The 25,550-nt window shown below is 40.1% G+C and overlaps 1 protein-coding gene across 2 annotated transcripts in view; it reads right to left on the reverse strand.

Moving 5' to 3' along the window:
• Positions 1 to 12,930: 12,930 nt before the first annotated feature.
• Atp6v1h (ATPase H+ transporting V1 subunit H) overlaps positions 12,931 to 25,550 on the reverse strand; it is a 71,635-nt gene continuing 59,015 nt past the window's right edge. Inside the window, exons 11-13 of one of the 2 annotated variants that reach the window (XM_021221917.2) lie at positions 25,287 to 25,388; positions 18,624 to 18,737; positions 12,931 to 13,954 (exon numbers count right to left, since the gene is read on the reverse strand). In XM_021221917.2, the coding sequence (XP_021077576.1) occupies positions 13,894 to 13,954; positions 18,624 to 18,737; positions 25,287 to 25,388 (277 nt within the window). In that variant the 3' untranslated portion in view covers positions 12,931 to 13,893. The remainder of the gene's footprint in view (positions 13,955 to 18,623; positions 18,738 to 25,286; positions 25,389 to 25,550) is intronic. The other variant, XM_021221916.1, reaches the window with a different exon arrangement.

The following is a 25,550-nucleotide window of genomic DNA, read 5'->3' on the forward strand; positions in this document are numbered from 1 at the left end:
AACCAGTTTAAACTAGACAAAGCTACCCAGACCCTACTTATGTAATGCTAAATTCTTATACAAGAGGCATTTTTTGGCAAATGTTTTATTTTTATTTATGTGTATACAAGTACAGCACCAACCTGGTGGTTGTGCCATCCTGAAAAAAGTTCTGGGAACCCCTACTTGGTTCCTCTGGAAAAACATCAAGTTCTCTTACCTGCTGAGCCATCCTCTCCTCAGGGGAGTTCAAGTGTATCATTTCTGAACTTGCAATGAAGCTGCATGATCTACAATTGTATGGGTGGGAAGCTGCCCCTGTACTTGTAATGACAAGTCTCTGGAGCATGTGGTAATGCAATATTTATGAAAACATCTCTTACTTTCTAAGAGATTGGAACTTTTCTTGGACCTCACAGCCAGAGTTAATAATATACCTAAGATTTTTATCCTACTTTGTACTTAAGCTGTTTATTTAACCTGCCTTTAAGATAACACTATAACAATCAAGCTTGCTTTCCTTGGATTTCCAATATAATCAGCCTTTTCAAAACTAAGCTAATACATAACTGTGATCTTAAGTTACCCTTCTATGTCAATGATCTAATTGTTAAATATAAAATTTATAAGCACAGTGAAGACATAAAGAGAGATTTAAAAAGCAGAGAAGGAATTTTGATGGGGATTGCATTGAATCTGTAGATTGCTTTCAGCAGGATGGCCATTTTTACTATATTAATCCTGCCAATCCATGAGTATGGGAGCTCTTTCCATCTTCTGAGATCTTCTTCAATTTCTTTTCTTTCTTTCTTTCTTTCTTTCTTTCTTTCTTTCTTTCTTTCTTTCTTTTAGATATTTCTTTATTTAAATTTCAAATGTTATCCCCTTTCCTAGTTTCCCCTCTGAAAATCCTCTATCCTCTCCCCTCTCCCCCTGCTCCCCAACCCACCCTCCCATTCCCAGTCCTGGCATTCCCCTATACTGGGGCATAGAACCTTCACAGGACCTAGGGCCTCTCCTCCCATTGATAGCTGAGTAGTACTCCATTGTGTACATTTTCTATATCCCTTCCTCTGTTGAGGGACAGTTACCTAGCAATAACCAGGAAGGCCTGACTTGCCAGATGAGGTGTTTGGTAGAATGGGTAGCCTGATTTCTAATACCATAGAGGAAGTGGCAATGGAAGGAGGGATGAATATTCTGTTTCAGGATGTCAGCAAAAAGTTTATTATGGTTGCTGCCACCGCACCCACACTGCTCCCATTTGCTCCCAGTGGGGATTTTCTATTTCTTTTCTTTCATCTTTTCATACTCAGTCGCAAAATAAAAGAAAAAAGTTGGGGAGAATGGTTGAGCAAGTGGAAAAGTTGCAAATGGGTATGGAGGGATCTGAGAAACAAACAAACAAACAAAATGGCCATTCTATTCTCTTGTGTTTGAAAGGGTTGCACAATTGTCTGTGCAGCTGGAGAGGTTGCGAGTAGAGGGAGAAGTGCACGGAAAGCAAATAGTGCCAGAAAAGGGAGAGCAACGGGGCTCAGCCCCTGTGATTGAGAGCAGAAGCTGCCTGAAGGATTAAAAATGGAAGCCAACTGGGCTAGAAGGCAAACCAGGGCCTGCCTGACACCACACACTTTGCGTTCCAGGTGTGCAGCCAGGGGTGGGAGGGTGGAGGTAGGGGCATGCAGGGAGACAGGCTCAAGAAAAAGCTGAAACAGCCTGTTTTGAGAGAAAGGGTTCATCTTGAACCAACTATGTTGTGCCAAGAAGTGTTAGTGAATCCCAAAAGACCACCAAGGAACCCATTCCAATGCAGTCACGCTAGGGTCTTTTCATTCAGGCTCGAGCTTGGACAACACCACGATCTCAAAACAGGAGGGTTCAGCCCCAAGTCTAATTTTAAGTGGATATTTATAGAGGCAAGAAGTGGGTATCTAGCCTAGTACACATCCGACTGGGGGCCCATTGTGGCCTTTAACATAACTGGCTGGTGCTGGGAGCCAAACCATAAACTTACCTTCTGCTCTCCTCCTGATTGGTGGCTGTTAGGAAGTGAAGTGTCAGGAGCAGGCTTGTAACCTGGAGGTACAGATTTGTTGGGGAGTAACCTGGAAACTGGTGCTAGACTTTGGCTTATTGGAGAGTAACTGGAAAAGTGGCGCTAGGTGCCAGTTTGTTAGTTAATTCTAGTTCAACCTTAGGTCAGGTTATCTAAAATGGAGTGTGAACCCAAAAGATCTGTTCTCTCAAATGTACTGCCCAAGGGGCAGCCTGGGATTACAAGGTTTCTACCATTAGCATTCCCAGTACTTGCACAAGGCTTTTGATATCAAAATACTTGGTGTTTTCATTGCAGTGAATTCGGTCATATACAAAGAAATTTTGGCCAGGCTCCTAAAAGCCTCAGATATTAAAATGTACAGTGCAACAACTATGAGAAAATGCCTAGTGTGTTAACTGTGAGAAATCAAGTACTTTCTACCAGAGATGTGAAAAAGCCCTTTCTGACTGTAATGGGTTTTCAAAAAGAATACCTAGGCTTCCAGGTTTTGCAGATGCTGTGACAAGGGATATTATTAAACCAATGGTTTTAGAGGAACACCCAAGGCAATTTCTTGCCAACAGGAAATGAAATAGGGGGCCCAGTTTGAGGTAAAAGTAACTTTTATTCACCTGATGAAATTCTCATCTCAGAGGCTTACAGCTTCCGTCTGCTAACCTAGGCCTAGTTCTGGATGCTTTTAGCCTCCATATAATCTTATCCAGGCCTAGAATGTTCTCAGCCTCTGGGACTGCTGAATAAGCTCACCCCCTCCTAGTTCCTTCTGATCTCTGGTCAAGTCGGCTGTTCCCACTCAAATTCCTCTACAAGCTGACTGATTCAATCTGGCTTCTCTCAGCTTCTCCTCAATTACTCTGCTTGGCCCCATACTAACATACTTTGGCAATAAGGTTCTAATCTTCTGGCTCCTTTTCATTCTCTGGCTTGTTGTACTTACCTGTGTCTTGCTTGTTTTCTCTCTGCAACCTATCTCTGTACAATGTCCCAGTAAAACTGCCCTCTCCTTTTCTGCATTGCTCTCTCTTTAAGTTACCTCTTTCCTCTCTGTTCTTGGGAGAGTTGGGAATATCCTATTCTGTTCAGATCTTTCTCTGATATGTCACTTTGTCTGCCATCCAATTAGATATCACTTTCAAACATGGGTGCTTCCTTCTACAAACTAATTTTACTTTCATTGCTTGGGATTAAAGGTATATACTAAGTGCATGTTTGTATTCCAGCCAGAGGGATTAAAGGTGTGTGCTGAGACTGAACCACATGACAACTAGAAACCGTTTTTTCCAGTAAACAAAACAATCTCAGGGTTCACGGTATGATCAAATATTCTACAATAGCTTGAGTGTCTGTGTAAGACTCTGGCGAGCCTTAACTTACTGGGGACCCCTGAGTGAACCATACGGAGCTAGAAATTTATGCAAAAAGCAAGAGGAATTTATTATTCCAACACCATGGGGTCGTCCTACACTGAAGGAGAGGTGGCAACCCTGTGCATTTTGTTGGATGGGCTTTTATGTAGTTTTCAGGGAAGCAGCCATTAGGCACAATGTGATTGGCAGAACAGTGTGACTTTTTAAACTGATCAGTCTTTAGGAAATGAGGTAGCAAGGACTTCCCTTGTCTATATGCAACCAATGGTTGGTCCATCCAGCAGAATGCCTATGTGCTCTGGGCCTCCCCGACCTGCAGGTGGCTGATGGTTACTTCCCCCCAACTGTGGTCTGCAGAATGTTGATTAGCCTCTCCCCTCCAGATGGGAGGGGTGCCTACCTGTTCCATGACCTTTCCAAAGTTCCTGAGATGATCTCTTCACCTGCAGCAAAAAAAAAATACAAACCATCTCAGACAAGAACAGCCAAGAATCACTAGGTTATAGAAGCTACTGATGCAAAAAGCATTTGCTTCATTATAATGTGTCTGTTTTTAATTTCTCACTAAACACAGTACAACTAATGGCATAAAATAGAAAGGGGGAAATATAGTGAGAATTTTTGTTTTCTTTAAAAATCCATGTTTTTGTTTTAAGCTCAGGTGTGAGATATTGGTCTGCTTCAGATTGTCCACAGCAGCTAACTATGATATTTCTCATGCTTTGGCACAGGCATGATTCTGCCAACTATAAATAGTTTATGTTTGGAATTTGGGGGCTGAAAGACCAGATTTGGGGGGTTCAAACTCCATCTTAGAAAACCTGACTTAAATTGAAACTCAAGTAAACAAATAGGCCCGTATCTAGCTCCAGAGTCCAGGTTATCCCCAACAAATCCTGAGCGTAGCTCCAGTTTCCAGGCTACCCATAACAAGACCTGCATCTCTACTTTATTCTTCCCAAACAAATCCAACAGATAGCACTGGTTTACCAGAAAAATCTCCAACAAATCTGCACCTCCAGGTTACAAGCTTGACCCTGTTGGGAGGAAACAACTACCAGTCAGGAGGGAAGCAGAAGGTAAGTTTATGGTTTGGCTCTCGGCACCAGCCAGTTATGCTAAAGTCCACAATAACACCCCAATTAGATGCTTGCCAGACTAGAAACATTCACCCCTTTGTCATTTCCTATAAAACCTTGTCCAGGTGAGTGTTCAGGGCTTTTATGCACCAGAACGATCCTGTGGGTTGGCAAGTGAGTCAGGCCCCAGGTTTGAGCTTGTGAATAAAGATCCTGGTTTGCTTGCATTGTATCAGCTCTTGATTGGTCTTACGGGATTCATGAACACTTCCTGGTACTACAGGGACTTTTGAGGGGGTATGAAAAGGCTAGAGCCCTGAGAGAAAAGAGGCAGTAGAAGGGATTAGGGTGGGGAAGGGTGGTAGATAAAAGAACCCAACAAAGTAGCCAAAAACTACAGTTGTGAGTCCAGGACCAGATGGTTCTAACACAGAATGCTTCTAGATTTTCACAGAACACTTAATGCCAATACTCCTCAAATTATTCCACAAAACAGACACAGAAGAAAATTTGCCAAATTCGTTTTATGAGTTCACAGTTATCCTGATACCTAAATCACATAAAGACCTAAAAGAATTACAGACCAATTTCCCTTATGACGTAGATGCAAAAATACTCACTAAAATACTGGCAATCTGAATCCAAGAACACATAAAAGAGATATGAAGGCTTCATCCCAGAGATGAAGGGATGGTACAATGTATGAAAATCAATAAATGTAATCCACAATAAATGTATAAAAAAGCTAAATGATAAAAATCATGTGATCACCAACATCCCCTCACAATAAAAGTCATAAAGAGATTAGAAAGATAAGGGACATATCTAAACATAGTAAATCCAGTTTACAACAAACCCATAGCCAACATCAATTTAAATGGAGGAAAAACTTAAAGCAATTCCTCTAAGATCAAGAATAAGACAAGGTTTTCCACTTTCTCCACATCTATTCAATATAGTACTTGAAGTCTTAACTAGAGCACTAAGTGAAGAAAATAAAGGAAATACAAATTAAAAAGAAAAAGTCAAAGTATCTTTATTTGCAGATGATAGTATACATAAATGATCCTAAAATTTCCACTGAGGGACTAATACAACTTTTAGACATTTTCAGCACAGTTGTTGGATATAAAATTAGCTCACACACACAAAAAAATCAATTGCCCACACCATTTACAAATGACAAATGGACTGAGGTAGAAATTAAGGAAACCCCATCTTTTACAATAACCTCAAATAATATAAAATATTAGGGGTAACTCTAAGCAAACAAGTGAAAGACTTGTATGATGAAAACTTCAAATCTTTCAAGAAAGAAATTAAACAAGATATCAAAAGATGGAATGATCTCCAATGCTCATGGATTGGTAAGATTAACATAATAAAAATAGCCAACCTACCAAAAGCAATCTACAGATCAAATATAATATCCCTCAAAATACTAGCATAATTCTTCATGGATCTAGAAAAGATAAATCTCAGTTTTATGGGAAAATGCAAAACAACCATGAGAGCTAAAACAATACTGAATAATAAAAGAATTGCTATAGGCATCACCATTCATGATCTTAAGTTGTATAAAGCTATAGCAAATAAAAGGTTGCTATTAGCATAAAAGCAGACATGTTGATCAATGAAACAGAACTGGCAATGCAGAAGTAAATTCACACGCCTAGTGACACCTGATTTTTGGTAAAGAAGCTAGAAATACACACCGGATAAAAGACAGTATCTTCAACAAACGGTTCTGGTGAAACTGGATGGCTACGTGTCGAATGAAAATACATGCATACTTAATGCCTTGCACAAAATCAATTCTAAAGGCCTCAACATTAAAAAAAAAAAAAAAGACTCTGAATAGAACCTCATTAGCATGTGGCACTAAGAGCAGTTCATAGGTCTCTGAATCCAAACCCACAGGGACCACACCCCAATTGCAGCTTGACTCCCCAGGTTTTCTGACACATCCAGGATCACAGGTGAGACTCCCAAACCCTACCCCAATACCCAGTGTACCAGGACCCCTGCAACCCTGGGATGCAGATTCCCCATCCAGCCAAAGACTCTCAAGCCTTCTGATTCCTACTTGTGCCAGGAGTAGAGCCTTGGCTCTGGACCTGAACCCACACAGCCCATACCCCAGTGCAGCTCTACTCCCCAGGGTATTCTCACACATCCAGGATCACAAAATCGCTGGATGACAGGATCATAGGAAGGACAGGCTCCAGTCAGAAACTGGAAGGCCAGATAACACCAGCGATAACCAAATGGTTAGAGGAAACCATAAGAACATAAGCAATAGAAACCAATTTGACTTGGCAACATCAGAACCCAGTTCTCCCACCACAGCAAGTCCTGGATACCCCAACAACACCTATAAAGCAAGATTCAGATCTAAATTCTCATTTCATGAAGATTATAGAGGACTTTAAGAAGGAAACTGAAGGGCCTGGAGAGATGGCTCAGCAGGTAAGAGCACTGACTGCTCTTCCAGAGGTCATGAGTTCAAATCCCAGCAACCACATGGTGGCTCACAACCATCCGTAATGAGATCTGATGCCTTCTTCTGGTGTGTCTGAAGACAGCTACAGTGTACTCATATAAATAAAATAAATCTTAAAAAAAAAAAAAAAAAAGAGAGAGAGAGACGGAAACTGAATCCAAGATCACATCAAAACAACCATCCACAAAACAACCATCCACCATGATCAAGTAGGCGTCATTCCAGGAATGCAGGGATGGTTCAATGTATGGAAATCCATCAATGTAATACTCTGTATAAACAAACTCAAAAGAAAAAAAACACATGATCATCTCATTAGATGCTGGAAAAGCCTTTGAGAAAATACAACACTGATTTATGTTTAAAGTATTGGAGAGATCAGGAATTCAGGGTGCATACCTAAAAATAGTAATAGCAATATGCAGCAAACCAATAACCAACATCAAACTAAATGAAGAGAAACTCAAAGCAATCACATTAAAATCACGGGGAAGAAAAGGCTGCTCACTTTCTCCCTATCTATTCGATATAGTACTCAAAGTTCTAGCCAGAACAATTAGACAACAAAAAGAGATCAGAGGGATACAAACTGGGAGGGCAGAAGTCAAGATATCTCTACTTGCAGATGATATGACAGTATACAGGAGCAACCCAAAAAATTCTACCAGAGAACTCCTACAGCTGATAAACAACTTCAGCAAAGTGCCTGGATATAAAATTAACTCTAACAAATCAGTAGCCTTACTATACTCAAAGGATAAATGGGCTGAGAAAGAAATTAGACACCCTTCACAATAGTCGCAAATAATATAAAATATCTTGGTGTGACTCTAAACAAAAAGTGGAAGATCTGTATGACAAGAACGTCAAGTCCCTGAAGGAAGAAATCAAAGAAGCCCTCAGAAGATGAAAAGATCTTCCATGCTCATGGATTGGGAGGATTAATATAGTAAAAATGGCTATCTTACCAAAAGCAATCTACAGATTCAATGCAATCCCTATCAAAACTCCAGCTCATTTCATTAGAGCAATTCTCAAATTCATTTGGAATAACAAATAACCAGTATAGTGAAAACTATTCTTAGCAATGAAAGAAGTTCTGGGGGACTCACAATCCCTTACCTACAGAGCAATAATGATAAAAACTGCATGGTACTTGTACAGCGACAGATAGGTAAATCAATGGACTAGAATTGAAGATCCAGAAATGAACCCACACACCTATGGTCACTTGATCTTTGACAAAGGAGCTAAAACCATCCAGTGGGGGGGGGGAGGACAGCATTTTCAACAAATAGTGCTGGTTCAACTGGATGTCAACATGTAGGAGACTGCAAATTGTTCCATTCTTATCTCCTTGTAAAAAGCTCAAGTCCAAGTGGATCAAGGACCTCCACCTAAATTCTGATATGCTGAATATAATAGAGAAAGTAGGCAACAACTTTGAATACTTGGGCACAGGGGAAATTTTCCTGAACAGAACACCAATGACTTATGCTTTAAGATCAACAACCAACAAATGGGACTTCATAAAATAGAAAAGCTTCTATAAAACAAAGGACACTGTCAATAGGACAAAACAGCAACCCATAGATTGGGAAAAGATATTTACCAACCCTACATCTAATAGAGGACTAATATCCAAAACATACAAAGAACTCAAGAAGGTAGACTCTAGAGAACCAAATAATCCTATTAAAAAGTGGAGTACAGAGCTACATAGAGAATTCTAAACTGAAGAATCTTGAATAGCTGAGAAACACCTAAAGAAATGTTGAACATCCTTAGTCATCAGGGAAATTCAAATCAAAACGATCCTGAGATTCCACCTCACACCAATCAGAATGGCTAAGATCAAAACCACAGGTGACAGCAGATGCTGGCAAGGATGTTGGAACGAGGAACACTCCTCCATTGCTGGTGGGACTGCAAGCTGATAAAACCACTTTGTAAATCAGTCTGGAAGTTCCTGAGAAAACTGAAAATAGTTCTACCTGAAGACCTAGCTATAACACTCCTGGGCATATACCCAAAAAAATGCTCCAACAAATAACAAGGACACATATTCCACTATGTTCAAAGCAGCCTTATTTATAATAGCCAGAAGCTTTTAACAACCCAGATGTCCCTCAACAGAAGAATGGATACAGAAAATGTGGTACATATACGCAATGGAGTGCTATGCAGCGATTAAAATCAATGACTTCATGAAACTCGCTGGAAACTGGATGGAACTAGAAAATATTCTGAGGTAATTCAGACACAAAAGAACACACATGCTACATACTCACTAATAAGTAGATAGTAGCCCAAAAGCTCACAATGCCCATGATACAACCCACAGACCTTTAGGAGTGTAAAAGGCAGGAAGACCAGGGTGTAGATGCTTTAGTCCTGCATTGAGATGGGAACAGGAAGATGGAGGGAAGAGGGGGACCTGGGAGGGAGAGGAAGAGGAGGAAATAAGTGAGGGGGGGGCAGTATCAGGAACTGGAGATGTGAGAGGGGTACAGAGGGTCAAGAAATTGAAGAAAAAAAAAACATGTAGGAGAGATGAGGAACTGGGGATAGCCACTGGAGGGTCCCAGACACCAGGGAAACGTCAGGCTCCCAGAACACAATGGGCATGATTTTAGCCAAAATGCACAGAGAAGTGGGAGATAAAACCTGTTGAGATCACCTCCAGTGGACAGGCACCGACTTCCAAGTTTTTAACCTAGAAATGTCCCTGTCCAAAAGAAGAACAGGGACAAAAAATGAAACAGAGACTGAAGGAAGGGCCACCCAGGGACTGCCCTATCAGGGGATCCATCATCTCTGCAGACACTAAACCCAACACTGTTGCAGTGGTCAAGAGGCAGTTGCTGACAGGAACCTAGTGTGGTGGTTCCTTGGGAGGTCCTGCCAGCAACTGACCAGTGTAGATGTGGGTGCTTGAATCCAACCATCAGACTGAAGGAACCTGTTTGGGGAGCTGGTGGAAGTACTGGAGAAGCAGAGGGAGATTGCAAACCCACCGGAAAGAACAATATAGGCTGGCCCAGCCACCCAGTTCTCCCAGAGTCTAGACCATCAACCAAGGAGTGTACCTGGAGAGATCCATGGCTCCAGACACATATGTAGCAGAGGATGGTCTTGCCTGGCAGCAATGGGAGGGGAGGCCCTTGGTCCCAGGAAGGTTTGATGCCCCAGCATAGGGGGATGCTGGAGCGGTGGGGCAGGAGAGTGTGGGTGGGTGGAGGAGCACACTCAGACAGGCAAAGGGTGAGGGAGGAGGGCAGATGTAGGATGGGGGGTTGGTGGAGGGGTAATTGGGAAGTGGGATATCATTTAGGATATAAATGAATAGAATGATTAATAAATAAAATATTTTTAAAAGAATAATAAAAGGATAAAAGGGACCTCATGAAACTAAAAAGTGTCTGTATGACAAAAGACACTGGTGGTTTGAATATATTTGGTCTAGGGAGTGACACTATTAGGAGGTATTACCTTGTTGAAGTAGATGTGGCCTTGTTGGAGGAAGTGTCAATGTGGAGGTGGGCTTGGAGACCCTTCACCTAGCCACTCAGGAACCAGTCCTTTCCTATTTGTCTTCAGAACAAAATATAGAACTCTCAGCTCCTCCCACACCACGCCTGCCTGGATGCTGCCATGATCCTACCTTGATGATAATGATCTGAACCTCTGAACTTGTAATTCAGCCCCAATTAAATGTTGTTGTTGATCAGAGTTGCCTTGGTCATGGTGTCTATTCATAGCAATAAAACCCTAATTAAGACAACCACTATCATTTGGACAAAGTAGCAGCCTACAGAAATGGGGAAAGATTTTTTTACCCATGCCACATCTGATAGTGAATTAATATCTAAAATATATTTCATTTGAATAATGAAATAATCCAATTAAAAATGGGGTACAGATTTAGACAGAATTCTCTATAGAGGAAACTCAAATGGCTGAGAAACATTTATGTTCCTTAGCCATCAGAGAAATGAAAATCAAAACTACTTTGAGGTTTCATCTTACACCTGTCAGAATGCCTAAGGCCAATAACACAAGTGCCAGACAGCTCATACCGGCAAAGATGTGGAATAAGGAGAACACTCCTTTATTGCTTGTAGGAGTCAAAACCTATATAGCCTCCATGGAAAGCAGTATAGCTGATAGGAAAGTTATAATTCAATCTACCTCAAGATCTAGCTATACTACTCTTGGGCATCTAAAGGATGCTCCATCCTACAAGGACACTTGCTCAACCATGTTCTTTGATACTCTATTCACAATAGACAGAAATTGGAAACAAGTAGTTATCTCTCAACAGAATAAAAAAGCAATGTGGTACATTTACATGATCAAGTATTAAACAATATTGTAATAAGTATTTTCACAATCAGCTGTTTAAAAATGGTATGAAATTTGCAGACAAACAGGGAGAACTAGAAAAAACCAAAACATTCCAAGTGCGGTAACCCAGACCCAGAAAGATATGGAATATACTCACATGACCCAGTAAGCAAATGATAACCAAACAGACCCAAAGAGGTTAGGTACAGAGGAAGGGACTGGGACAAATTATATACCTCCCTGCAAGAGGAAAACAGTTTATGGGTAGACTGGGAGCAGAGGAAACTGGGAGAACTGGAGGATCTGGTGTGGAGGGGAGAGGAAATGTGGGAAAACAGATGGAAGTGAGGGGTATTTCAAGAGTAGTATGGAAACTGAGGGCAGTGATCCTAATGAAATATCTTCAAAAATTCAGGAGACAGAGAATCCCAGCTGGCTGTCTCTTATCACAAAAGAAAGCTTCCAATACCAGGATTGGGTTACATACAATTTAGTTGTCGGCCAAAGGGTACCTTGGAAACCCAAATACAACCCAGGCTGTTATCAAGATAAGTTTGTTTTCCACAAACTGACAGCAAGGCCCCATTGCTTAAGCCTACACTCATACAACTCACTGAATATGAAGTCGATCTGATGCCCACATAGAACCTTCACCCCTAGGTTCTAATGTCTCTGATATGGGAAAGTACTCAACAGGCTACCAAGAAAAACATATACACCAACCCAGTTAAAGTCTATAGCATTGATCTACTATGCTGTCCTGCCTACAAAATATGCCAGGGTAATGGTGGCATAAAGCTTGTGGGTAATCAACCATTTGATTTGGCTTAATGCACACAAGATGGGGCTTGTTCCCAACACTGCTTGTATGCCAACTATAGCCCAGAGACCTAGGGTAAAACCAAATATTACTGGTCTTTGAAATAAAAAAGCATGCTAAAATGACTCCTAATGATATTCTATTCAGCTATCCTCTTGTATCAGTGCCTTATACAGCCATCATCAGCGAAGCTTCCTCCTGCAGCAAATGGGTACAAGTACGAAGATCACAACTAGACATTATGAAGAGAAAGAGTAAGAAAACACTCAGCCCTAAATGGGACATCTCCATCAAATCCCTAACCTCGGAGCTGAGAGAACACTGAGGAAGAGAAGGCAGAAAGAGTGTAAGAGCCAGAGGGGATGGATGACACCAGGAGAACAAGGGTTTCTAATCAACTGAGTACAGATCATATAAATTCATAGAAACCAAAGCAGNACAAGGCCTGCACGTGTCTGCACCNGGTCCTTCGTGTATATATTATAGCTTTCAGTTTAGTGTTTTTATGGGAGTTCCAAGTATGCGAAAAACTGAGTCTCTTGAGTTTTGTGCTTTCTTTGGGGCTCTTTTCCTTCTTTTAGTTTGCCTTGTCCAACTTTAGTGTGATGTTTTTGTTTTATATTATTAAATTTTAGTTTCATAAAAAATAGATCTTTTTAAAGTCTAAAAGAAATAAAATATACAAACTCTAACACGATTCATTCAAGGTTTAAATTGTTTTAATTTCATAGTCATTCATGAATAACAGACTGCATATATCATGGTAATGTCATAAAAATCACAACGGTGCAATATGTTCTAAACACAGCAATGTTGTAGATACTGATACTGGAGCACTTGGCCTTGCTCACCTGTGTGATGCTGCTGATAATGAGAGTGAAGTGCTGCCTCACAGTAGTATAAGAATACAATACAGAACTATGTATAATACACTACACTGGGTAGTGGTAATAAGCAACCATGGTGTCTATTTACTTTTTGTTACTGTATTAAAGTGTACTCCTAAAGTTTACTTTGAAATAGTCTCCCATATTTTGCCAGCAAAAGCCTCGTCCACCTTCTACTGTCTTCACTGTATCAAGAGGCCAAATCAAGAGCAGGCTTATGTATCTATATTCTGTAATGTTTGCAAAGTGACTAAACTGCCCCAAAAATGTATTTCTCAGGACATACCTGTTATTAAGTGATGTCTTGAAGGTGTAGAATTATATGGGTGCATATGTGTATGTCCATATGATAACAGAGTAAGAGAGCAAGAGCAAAATCCAGAGAGAGAGAGAGAGAGAGAGAGAGAGAGAGAGAGAGAGAGAGAGAGAGAAGTGACCATTTCAAAATTTACATTTACTTCTCATCATCACCTAGGAACACTTCTCCCAATTTTTATTTGAAATAGTATAATAAATGATGTTTATTCAAAGTCCACAATAGGAATAAGCAAAACTTAAGAACATGTTTGGAGTGAGAATCCTTTAATTATATTCATTTTCAGAGGACAATAAATACAAAAATCATAAAGAATATAAGTAACAGTAACATTTCTCTAGATACAGACAGCATCTACTTTTATACAACTTAACAAGCAAACGCTTTTATTCTCCCAGGAATTGCCACTGGGAAAAGCTATACAACAAAAAAGAAGTAATCATTACATTAAAGACTATGTGCTTTTGACCCTAAAGACTGAGGTTCTCACTCCAGTGGTCCATGGGAAGTGCAGAAAGGCTGAATAGGTCAGCTCAGCTCCGAGCAGCAGCAGTCTGAGGCTGCTCCGACTGTAGTTGTTTACCAAGATATTCCCTAGAAAACAAGAACATGGTAACATGGCAAATTAGGATTTCAATATAAAGAATCACTGTCAAGACTCAACATTTAGTAATAAAATAACCCCTGGAAACTACATATTTCCAACTTTCAAAAGCTCCTGTGCTGCAGGAATGCTATCTATTTCCACACACAAGCCAGTCATGGTCCACAGAGATGGCAGGTCTTCATGCAATGCCATTTGGGGAGTTGACTTCCCTGTTTACATGAAGGACTTACTCTGACATCTGCAGTCTGAGTTTAGCAACCAACTTATGATTCAAATGGGCTTCTTTATACCATAGAAAACACATTTCTTAGTGTTAGAAAATACACACACATGTATAGCCTTGGGCAAACACAAGGCAATGAAAATAAATCCCTTACAATAACAGCAAAAGTCAGGATTCTAACAGGAGCTACTCCTGTGGCCTACGAAGACCATAATATTGCATGCACCGCTCTCACAGAGGCTAAAGTTTGCTCATTCTACATACTGGGGTAAAGGACTTAGAGTGATAGTCTCCGCACTGTCTACATCCTTCAGGAAATAAACTGACAGCAGGTTAAAGGTACAATCCTACAATCACAGCACTCAGTAGGCAGAGGCGGGAAGATTGTGAGTTCAAAACCAGCTTGAATTACATAATCAAGTACGAATTTTAGGTTACAGGTGAGAAAAGAAATAAAACATGTACCTACAATATGCATATCTTTAGCTTAAAATCACATATAGGAAGTACTCAGACAGAGGGTATGGGTATGTTCTTTACTCTTCCTGCTCCCTCTCCCACCCCATGAATTGCCCAAACTTTTTTTTTTTACAATCAACAAATAAGGAAAAGAAACTATTTCCAAAGACTTCTAAATTGTCATTTTCTCCAGGATAAAAGAAAAGAGCTTTAGTTAAAAATCAGGTTTGCACTCAAGCCCCTTCCGACTCTGCTTAACTCTGAGACTGGAGGGTACATCTTCCTGCAAGGACTAACTAAGGTAGACATTTTGTGTGAGGCACATGGCCTGACAAGGAAGCAGCATACCCAGGATCAGGAACATCGTCCCCGCCTCCTACTGCATTGGTCACTCAACCACCCCTTGGTGAGCACCACCAGGAAACAATCTTTGGGTGTCATCAAAAAAGTGCTTTATTTCTATTTTTTTGCCCCCAACTGAATGTTCTTAAAATTGACTTTGCATGTTAAAAGCATGTATTATTCTTGTGGTCTGAGGAACTACTCTGATATATGTATACAATGAGGTTATTATTTCCAACAAAAGGTAGTTGGGTACTACTAATAAAAATAAAGGCAGCGACACAAGAATGACTTTGAAAGAGCTTATGCTGAGGTCTTCATGACCATAAATGTCAATGCAATCTACATGGTCCTAAAATCAGGTCCATCCAGGTCAGCGGAGGTCTATTGTGATTGGTACACACAAGGGACAATGTCACCAAAAGTGAATTGCCTTTCATTTATTTGCTCAAAGGTCTTCTCTGGTTGATACAAAACACTCTTTTTAGCTATAAAAGGTGGCTATTTGATCACTTTGGCAGTGACACCTTCCTGAGCTACACTGGTGGTATAATGCAACAGGTTCAATAATTCTCTCAAGTGATCTTTTGTCTGCTTTTGATCTCTTTAGTGGTGTGAACTTAGCAACTGATTTGATATGATATGGAAGAAGGGTGCTATAGCAGCAGAAGTAGCTGGAAAATTCTGTAACAGAACCAGGTAGTTGTCTAGTGATGACAAAAACAACTAAGAAAAGCAGAAGTAAAAAGAAGGCAAGAGAGGGTTGAGAGTTGACAATAAAAAACAAAAGACTATTAAGAAGAGTAAAGGACGAAAAAATGAAAAACCCTGGAAGTTGGCAGAGTTCTAGAGAGCTGCTGAGCACTACAGGTCAAGGATTTCAGGCTATGACCCAGGAGCTAAAACACTAGTCACTGTCAGGGGCTAGGGATTCCCACTTCCTTGGCCTGCACAAGAGTTTAACACCACCGTGGTTCCCACAGCCCAATTCAAACCTGTAACATTCAGTATCACATGTTGTGTTTATAGCTATTTTTGGTTGCCACCAACTGCTGCCAGAAACCAAGGGTGACAAGAGCTTGTTCTCACCTGCCCCTATGCCCATGTGGAGAGAGTAAAGGACCCAGTTAGTTTATAACAAAGTTAGCAGAGTACTAAAGTACGACAAAGGTGAATTGTTCTGACATCTGACAAGTTCATACACAGCTTCCTCTTTGCTTCTTTTCTGTGACCATCTGTCATCAGGAAAGCCATTCCATTCCTAATTCTTTTTTTCATACATATAAATTAACTGGGAATCACCCAGTTCCTGACTTGTGAGTCTGACAGAGATAAACTCTCTGAGCATGGTGATGCCTACCTTTGATCCCAGCTCTTGGGAAGCAGAGATTTCTAAGAGTTTGAGGCAAGCCTAGACTACATAGTGAATTCCATGCCTACCAATGCTACACAATGAGAACTTGACTCGAAACAAAGGAAGACCGACAACTAGTGATGCTTCCTCTACCATCTTCTGAGTTTTTGTCGTTTAGGACTTGGGAAAGGATTAGGACATGTACAGATCTAAAGGCCTTGGGAGGATCTCATAAAGGCCTCTAAGCCTCCTGAGCCACACCCAATACCCTACCCTGCACAAGGGAATGTTGTGGTAAATAATAAAAAGAACCAGCATGCTCCTTCCTGCATTTGTGCCTCTGCCCCGGTGGCCTGGCCAGCCTTGCACTGGTGCAGCCTCAGTTGCAATTGATGGCCCAGGACTGAAAGGGTCATGCAGTGTTTTGGAGATTCAAGGACCACCAAGAACAGCAGCAGCAGTGGAGTACAGGCATCTGGTGCCTAGAGAACGAGGTGTGTGTTACCAAGTACAGAGCTAGAGAAGTGACCTTGGAGGAATCCAGAAGATCGTGAGTGGATCCGAGACATTGGACAGTTGGAGTTTGTTTTTGCTTTTGATTGTGACTGTGCCCTGATGTTTTTCCCTCTTAAAGAAAGAAGATATTTTATTGGATTTCACAGTTTAGAGTCTGAATTTTTAAAAGACTTTGAATTTTAAAAGATACTGTATCTTTTAAAGGGATTGAACTTTTAATATTTAAAGACTATGGGACTTTTAAAGTTGTTTAGATCTTGGGGATGAATAAGAAACTAAGGGTTGAGGCTTACTAGTGATGTGTTTGTCAATTGTACTGGATAGTTTTGTGTCAACTTGACACAGGCTGGAGATATCACAGAGAAAAGGAGCTTCAGTTGGGGAGGCAACTGTAAGCTTCAGCTGTAAGGCATTTTCTCAATTAGTGATCAAAGTGGGGAAGGTCCCCTTGTGGGTGGGACCATCTCTGGGCTGGTAGTCTTGGTTCTATAAGAGAGCAGGCTGAGAAAGCCAGGGGAAGCAAGCCAGTAAAGAACATCTCTCCATGGCCTCTGCANCAGCTNNTGCTTCCTGACCTGCTTGAGTTCCAGTCCTGACTTCCTTGATGATGAACAGCAGTATGGAAGTGTAAGCTGAATAAACTCTTTCCTCCCCTACTTGTTTCTTGGTCATGATGTTTGTGAAGGAATAGAAACCCTGACTAAGACACTAATTAACCCCAATAATGAGGCTGCATAGCTGGCCCCTTACCACCGTCACCTCAGCATAACTGTTTTGACCTATCAGAGAAGCCTGTGTAATTTAGGTAAACTTGCACCCACTTCTAGTCTATCTTCAGTCCAGCACTTAACAGAAACAATGTAAACACCCAAAAAGACCCTGTTGTAAGCCTGCATAATGTCAGTGTTTATGAGAAAACTGCTTACTGGCAGGACTGTGACATTTCACATACAAGGTAACTGTAGCACTACTGGATATTATTCTGTACTGTATCTGACTGAACCATTCTAATGTACCATTAATTCTTTCCTTTGAAAATACTGATGACATTTCTGTCAGTTATAAACAATTTATATTTATTCCTTGTACTTTAACAAAAATAGCCTCAAGCTAGAACACTCTTCTGTATAGTACAACCATGTGATGATGTGTTCCAAGTGCTGAACAACCAACCCACAGCTGAAACTAGCTGTTCCAAAAGGGAATCACTACTTGTTCTATATAGTGCACCAAGGGCTCACCATTATGTTCAGTCTTTAGAAGGAATACAAAAAGATCAATAATTTGAATTTTAAAAAATAAAAGGACAGGAAAAATGATGACTCTGCTTACTTCAAAAGCAAACCATATGTCATTAATGAAGCATGACCCTGGAGTTTGAGTAAATCAATAAGCTTCCAGTGTCTTCCTGTGAACTGGTACAATGCAGTCTAGTTAACTTTACACTTTAAACATCTGGAGAGGCATCGGCAGTCCAGCTGTGTCCACACAACTCCAAGGAATCCGCATTTGTTTTGTCACAAGGGCCTTTTTCAGTTACAGTTGAAGTAATTTTTGGTATCAGCAATCTGTACCTTTCATAAGACCATTAATGCAGCTCATCTCTTCAAAATTAAGTCTTTGCTTTATACTAGCAGTATGTGCGTAGACTTTTTTATAAAATCACTGATAAGTCACTGAAGTATTTTTCATAAGAGCTCGTAGGATAAGCATGTGAAGGTTCACAGAGCAATGTACAGGTGAGATAGACACCAAAACATACCAGTTGTGCACCATGAGCTTCTGCACGGCCAGAAGAGCATTGTAGCGAACCTGCTGGTCTTCATGGTGCATGTGGTTCATTACCAACTGCTTTCCACCGAGCTGCTCAATAACCCTGCAGAACAGAAAAGACTTGGTGAAGATTGTTTTAAATTTATACAGGTTACAAGTGTAAAGTCCAAATACTAAATGCTCAAAGGATTTCTAAAACAGAAGTTACAACTAGCTGAAGTAAGCTACCATTACATCTTACATCACAATGAATTACAGACTGTAGAGGTTGAATGAGAATAGACTACACAGGTTCATTGAATCCACAGCTGATGAAACTATTTGGGAAAGATAGGAAATGTGTCACTAGGAGCAGGATTAAGGTTTCAAGAAACTTGTGTCATTCCCACCACGCTCTCTCTGCCTCCAGTCCTGAATGGTAAGGTGAAAGTACACTACAAACATTGAGTGCCTACAATATGTCAGCCACTGTAATTTGAAATGTTAGTCAGACATATCACATTAAATAGGTAATTTATGGTAATTGCCAAATACAGAGAGCATGTATAAATCCATTACAGCACCATTGATAATGATCAAATGATACATAGCCCATGCTCTTTAGTGTGGCAAGCTCTGCTGCTTGGCTAATAATAGTAGGGGCTGTTCCTGCTCAATCCACTCTCCACCCTGTCATTAAAGCAAGCTTGGCAAAACCTTTAGCTCCTATTCGGCTTCAGAGAAAAAGGCCTTATACCCCTGTCCTGTGGCCTTGCTCTGTGCCCTGAGCTTATAACCAACTGGAAGTACTATTACTCTGGCCTGAAAGCAGCTTATCTGATACATGCATTTTCTCCTAGTGTCACAGCCTCTTGAACTCGGAAACCTACACAGCACTTTAACACCATACACATAAGCCATTTTAAACAGCAAAATTCAAAACAAAACAAAACAAAAAAAAAAGGAGACAGAAGATGCAAGCATGGCAGCCAACAGACCATGTAAACAGCACTTGTTTGCAGAAGAAGGGAGAACACCAGAAAGCAGGACTCAGCCTTGTTCTGCCTCAGCTGGCAATGTGTCCATCAGGGACTCAATGTTCTCCATGACTCTACCCATGTTCATGAATGACTGCAGAAGTGGCATATTTATAAGAGCCTTAAAATGATGTAATTTTAGCAAGTAAGCAAATTCACTAGTTTGGAATCCATGAACAATGAAAATCAGCAGTATACTTCAAAGAATTGTCATATTACATGTATAATTATAAGCATAATGAGCATAATATGAGGCATTGTGCTAACTGCCAAAGTAGAAGAAAGCACTTCATGCAGGTTTCTGTGAAGAGCTCCATGAAGCAACGCTCGGAGTCCAGGTCAAAACCAACACTCAAGAGAATACCCATCCCTTAACATATTTCACTATTAATCACTAATGTATGATTTAAAAGCATAAAGGGTAATTTAATGTATGTCTAATTTAATATAATTGTAATGTTTGACATATTGCAAACAGTAAACTTTAACAGTATTTATTTTAAATGTAAAAGTGAATTCCTAACCTATGTTAAATAACCAAAATATAAGTCAAAAATATAAGATGCTATGTTTTCTTTCTTACAAGATTAAAAAGAAACAATAACACTTCCTGATGCTGCTGATAGATCATGAAAATGAAATTCTCACATACTAGTGGCTGGAAGTCTGAACTCATCTACGTCATAATAATGTTTTTTAAACCTCATAAATATACACTTTAATCTCCTTTTGTCTATTTCAGGAGATAGCAGAAAGTAATCAAAATGTACAGTTCATTCTGTTTTCACAACAATGAAAGAGCAGAACCCAAGCAAATGTCAGTATAACAAAAAAATTAAAGTAAAAGAAAATGACAAAGCATAAGCTATGATGTGACCAGTTTCCACAGAGCTAAACAAAGAATTCTCAACTGAGGGATACCGAATGGCCAAGAAGTACCTAAAGATGTTCAACATCCTTAGTCATCAAGGAAATGCAAATCAAAACAACCCTGAGATTCCACCTCATGCCAGTCAGAATGGCTAAGATCAAAAACTCAGGTAACAGCAGATGCTTGCATGGTTGTGGAGAAAAGAACAGTCCTCCATTGCTGGTGGGATTGCAAGCTGGTACAACCACTCTGAAAATCAGCTTGGCAATTCCTCAGAAAATTGTGCATAGTACTGCCTGATGACCCAGCTATACCACTCAGAAGATACTCCAACATGCAATAAGGATACATGCTCCACGTTCATAGCAGCCTTATTTATAATAGCCAGGAGCTGGACAGAACCCAGATGTCCCTCAACAGAGGAATGGATACAGAAAATCTGGTACATTTACACAATGGAGTACTACTCAGGTATTAAAAACAATGAACTCATGAAATTCTTAGGCAAATGGATGGGACTAGAAAATATCATCCTGAGTGAGGTAACCCAATCACAAAATAACAACACACATGGTAAGTAAACACTCACTGATAAGTGGATATTAGCCCAGAAGTTTGGAATATCAAAGATACAGTTCACAGACCAATGAAGCTCAAGAAGAAGGAAGACCAAAGTGTGGATACTTCGGTCCTTCTTAGAAGGGGGTACAAAATACCCATGGTAGGAGTTACAGAGACAAAGTGTGGAGCAGAGACTGGAGAAATGAGCATCCAGAGACTGCCCCACCTAGGGATCCATCCCATATGCAACCACCAAACCCAGACATTTTTGTGGATGCCAACAAATGCTTGCCAACAGAAGTCTGTTATACCTGTCTCCGTAGAGGCTCCACCAGTGCTTGACAAATACAGAGGTGGATCCTCATAGCCTACCATTGGACTGAGCACAGGGTCCTCAATGAAGGAGCTAGAGAAAGGAACCAAGGAGCTGAAGGGATTTGCAGCCCCATAGAAGAACAACAATATAAACTAACCAGTACCCCCCAGAGCTACCAGGGACTACATCACCAACCAAAGAGTACATGTGGTGGGAGACTCATGGCTCCAGCTGCCTATGTAGCAGAGGATGGCGTAGTTGGTTATCAATGGGAGGTGAGGCCCTTGGTCCTGTGAAGGCTCTATGCCCCAGTGTAGGGGAACACCAAGGCCAGGAAGTGGGCCAGGAAGTGGGCGTGGGTAGGTTGGTGAGCAGGGGGAGGGAAGATGGGATGGGGGTTTTCATAGGGGAAATCAGGAAAAGGGACATTTAAAATGTAAATAAAGTAAGTATCTAATAATAATTTTTAAAAAGACAGAGAAAATCTGAGAAGTCACTGTCTGTGACTATGGTACTAAAGGCCCTGCTTCTCTTCACACTTTCTTTGCTAACATCTGTAATGGTCAGAACTATAATTTTAGGTTTGCTAAATAAAAAGTGTGTGCCACTATAAAAATAATTTATTTGCATGTGCTTTGCTAAGCGTTGCATACGGAAGACCCTGAATTCTCTAGATAACTCTCTCCAGATTGATTATGCCCTGCTGAATGGTGAATACTTTTCCTCAACAGGTAATCATTTTCAGAAGTTTACAGTGTAATTTTAAGAAAGAACAGAACCAGGTCATCACTGTTATAACAAAATATAACAAAGACTTGGACACTAGTGTTTTAGTTTCAAAATAGTATATAGTGATGTATCAGCTTTTTAAAAACAATCTTATATATCCATCAGTATTTCTACTCACATCTTACAGAAACCTGAGTCTGATTCAGCAGCCAAAAAACTGACAGAAAGGCAGGAGCAGTTTTGCAGATGGAGAGGCATCTTTGAAAGCATGTCAAGATTAACCTGCTAATTCAGACAGCCATGATGCAAGTGTTGGTCTAGTCTATTCATGCCCAGACCTGACCCTCAAGCCTGCCGCTTCTGTCTCCCCCCCCCCCCCCCCCCATTCCTATGGCAGACTTAAGCAGGAACATCTACCGTGATAAGCTCAGGCCATGAGTGTGCCGAAGTTTACAGATTTGGAAAAGGGAGCACTGCCATCTTGTCCAACCACAGTGAGGGTACAAAATATCCACTTTTTAAAATGATTTCTTCAACTCCAGGAAAATGAGTTTAGATACTGAATTGTTTTAAGAAAAATAAAATTAAAAGCCCATTATGGCATTCCAGGTTTTGCAGCTACACTAGCCCCTGGTAAAGAGTTTGAAAGGGTATTCAAATTGCTGGCACACTGTTGTATTGACTGGATAATACTAATTATGCAAGATATGAATGGAGGACTAGTTATGTCCAGCAGTTAATGCTACGTGGATGAAGGGGTTCCTAGTATGGAAACTGTCACAAGTATAAATATGGTTAATCTACTATTTGAGTTTATTGAGGACATTTTGCAGTGGGTGAGTGCTATAGATGGAAACATTATATGCTAGGCACATGCTCTGTCACTAAACCCCACAGCTCATAACAATTATTAAATTTGTAATTTGGAAGCAATAACTGCCTGTTATGTTTTCTATCTGAATACACAAAACAGGCTACTGTTTCAAAAGTGTACCTTCTAACCACAAAAGCAACTATGAAAATAACATATAAAATACCAAGAATACCCAGAAAACAAGGGCTTCTAAATCAACATGATCAGAGCTCACATAAACTCACAGAGACTAAGGTACTCTGCACATGGCCTGCATGGGTCTACACCAGGTCCTTTATGTATATATTATGGTTTCCAGTTTAGTTTTTTTTATAGGATTCCTAAGTGTGCCAATGAGTGGGTTTCTGTTTCTGTACAATCTCTTGGGTTCTTTTTTTTTTTTCTGTTTGCTTGATTTGTCCAATTATGATGTGTTAGTTTTTGTTTTATCTTATTACATTTTATTATTATCCCTTAGCAGCCTGTTAGCCTTCTACTGGGAGAAAAAGGAGTGGATATGGATGGGAGGGAAGGCGCAGAGAACTGGAAAGAAAAGAGAGAAGAAATTATAATCAGGACATTATATGAGAAAAAAATCTATTTTCAATAAAAGGAAAAAATAAAAATAAGACAAACAAACAAGAGGAATAAACAGCAATCCACATCGGCTCCTGTTAAAAACAGTGAATGCTTTTTGAAGGGTTGGGAGGTATGGAACTGAACCTTTCTAATCAAACATGTAACTGATTCCCTCTCTCTCCTTCCTTTTATTTCTTCTGAATTTGATCCCTCAAAAATTCAAGGTCTTTGCTGGGATTTTTTTCACTGAACCAGAAGAAAATGTCCACTTCTTATTTTTTATCTAATAAATGAGGCAACTATCATTTAATAATGACTCTTAAATGAATCCTGGCATTTTAGGATGACATATCTTAGCAGCTATGATTACCTTAATAAGTTAAGCCCATCATCCAAATTCATCAAATGTGAGATACCAAAGCAATTTTCTTTTCTTTCTTTTTTGTCTATTTATCTATAGGGTATTTATTCTTTTTGTTTTTTTTCTTTTTAATTGGATATTTTCTTTATTTATATTTCAAATGTTATCCCCTTAACCGGTTTTCCCCCCTTCCAGGAAACCCCCTAACCCATCCCCCTCCCCCTGCTTCTATGAGGGTGTTCCTCTACTCACACACCCACTCCTGCCTCCCCACCCTCGATTCCCCTACACTGGGGCATATATTGAGTCTTTATAGGACCAAGGACTTCTCCTCCCACTGATGCATGACAAGGCCATCCTCTGCTACATATGCAGCTGGAGGCATGTGTACTCCTTGGTTGGTGGCTTAGTCCCTGGGAGTTGGGGGGGAGGGGGGGGATCTGCTTGGTTGATATTGCTCTTCCTCTGGGGCTGCACACCTCTTCAGCTCCTTCAGTACTTTCTCTAACTCCTCCATTGGGGACCTCCCGCTCAATTCAATGGGTGGCTGCAAGCATCCACCTCTGTGTTTGTAAGGCTCTGGTAGAGTCTCTCAGGAGACAGCTATACCAGGTTCCTTTCAGCAAGCATTTCTTAGCAATTTTCTAAGATCACAGTGAAATGGATATAAAATGAAAGATTACTCCACATCTTAGAAGATAATTTGTAAGGAAAAGAATGAGAACTACAAAAAAGGGGGTGGGGCTGCATTTGACAGAGGAATGCTTATGTTGCTGAATATAAACAGAAAGCTAGACAACTTTCTGCTGATGTTCTTCACCAAGGGACATTCCATGTTTCTGCCTTTATTGGGAACATGCTGGTCAACTATGTGACTAATAAAGTACCGAAAGCCTTCAGATTCTACTTTGCCAAATAAACATATCATTGTTTTGTTGTCAGTATATCTAAATACATTTAATTATATAACCACACCTCAATATTTTGAAATGCATGATTATATTACTATGTATCTACTATAACTTTTCCTTATAGACTCTGTATTTAATTCTATCGTTTGTAACTTCAGACAATAACAACCTCTCATTCATGTCCATAACTATGAGTAGTAGGGGAAAACAGTGTTCATAAAATGGCTATGGAATTAAAGTTTGTAAACAAAGGAAACTTTTAATAAGAAACTTCTAATGATCTCCACTGACAATTACACAAAAGTATTAATGCAAGTGTATTTATATTTTTATAGTAGTTATTTTAACTGAGTTCATTTTCTTCATTATCTTCTCTACTGAATTAGTTTGATTTGGATTACTTTGGATTGTTTCAAGAAACCAAAATGAAACATAGGTTTGTCTTTGTCTTTTACCGTTTTCCCCGGGGATAATGCCGGACATATTCTCCAACATCATGAGCAGCAACAGCTAAGACTTGTGGATCATCTGATACCTCCAGAAGTTTGGTCAAGATTCTGAAATAAATTTAATTCAGACATATCAAGCTGTTCATTTTTCTACAGAGTACAATTAACATAAGTATAATATAGACATCTTACTCAAAGCAGCCGTTTCTAAGGATTTCACCATTATATCCATGTTAGTACTTTTCAAACTTTTTTTTTTTTTTTTTTTTT

Source organism: Mus pahari, chromosome 22, assembly GCF_900095145.1.
Source record: "Mus pahari chromosome 22, PAHARI_EIJ_v1.1, whole genome shotgun sequence".
NCBI lineage: Eukaryota > Metazoa > Chordata > Mammalia > Rodentia > Muridae > Mus > Mus pahari.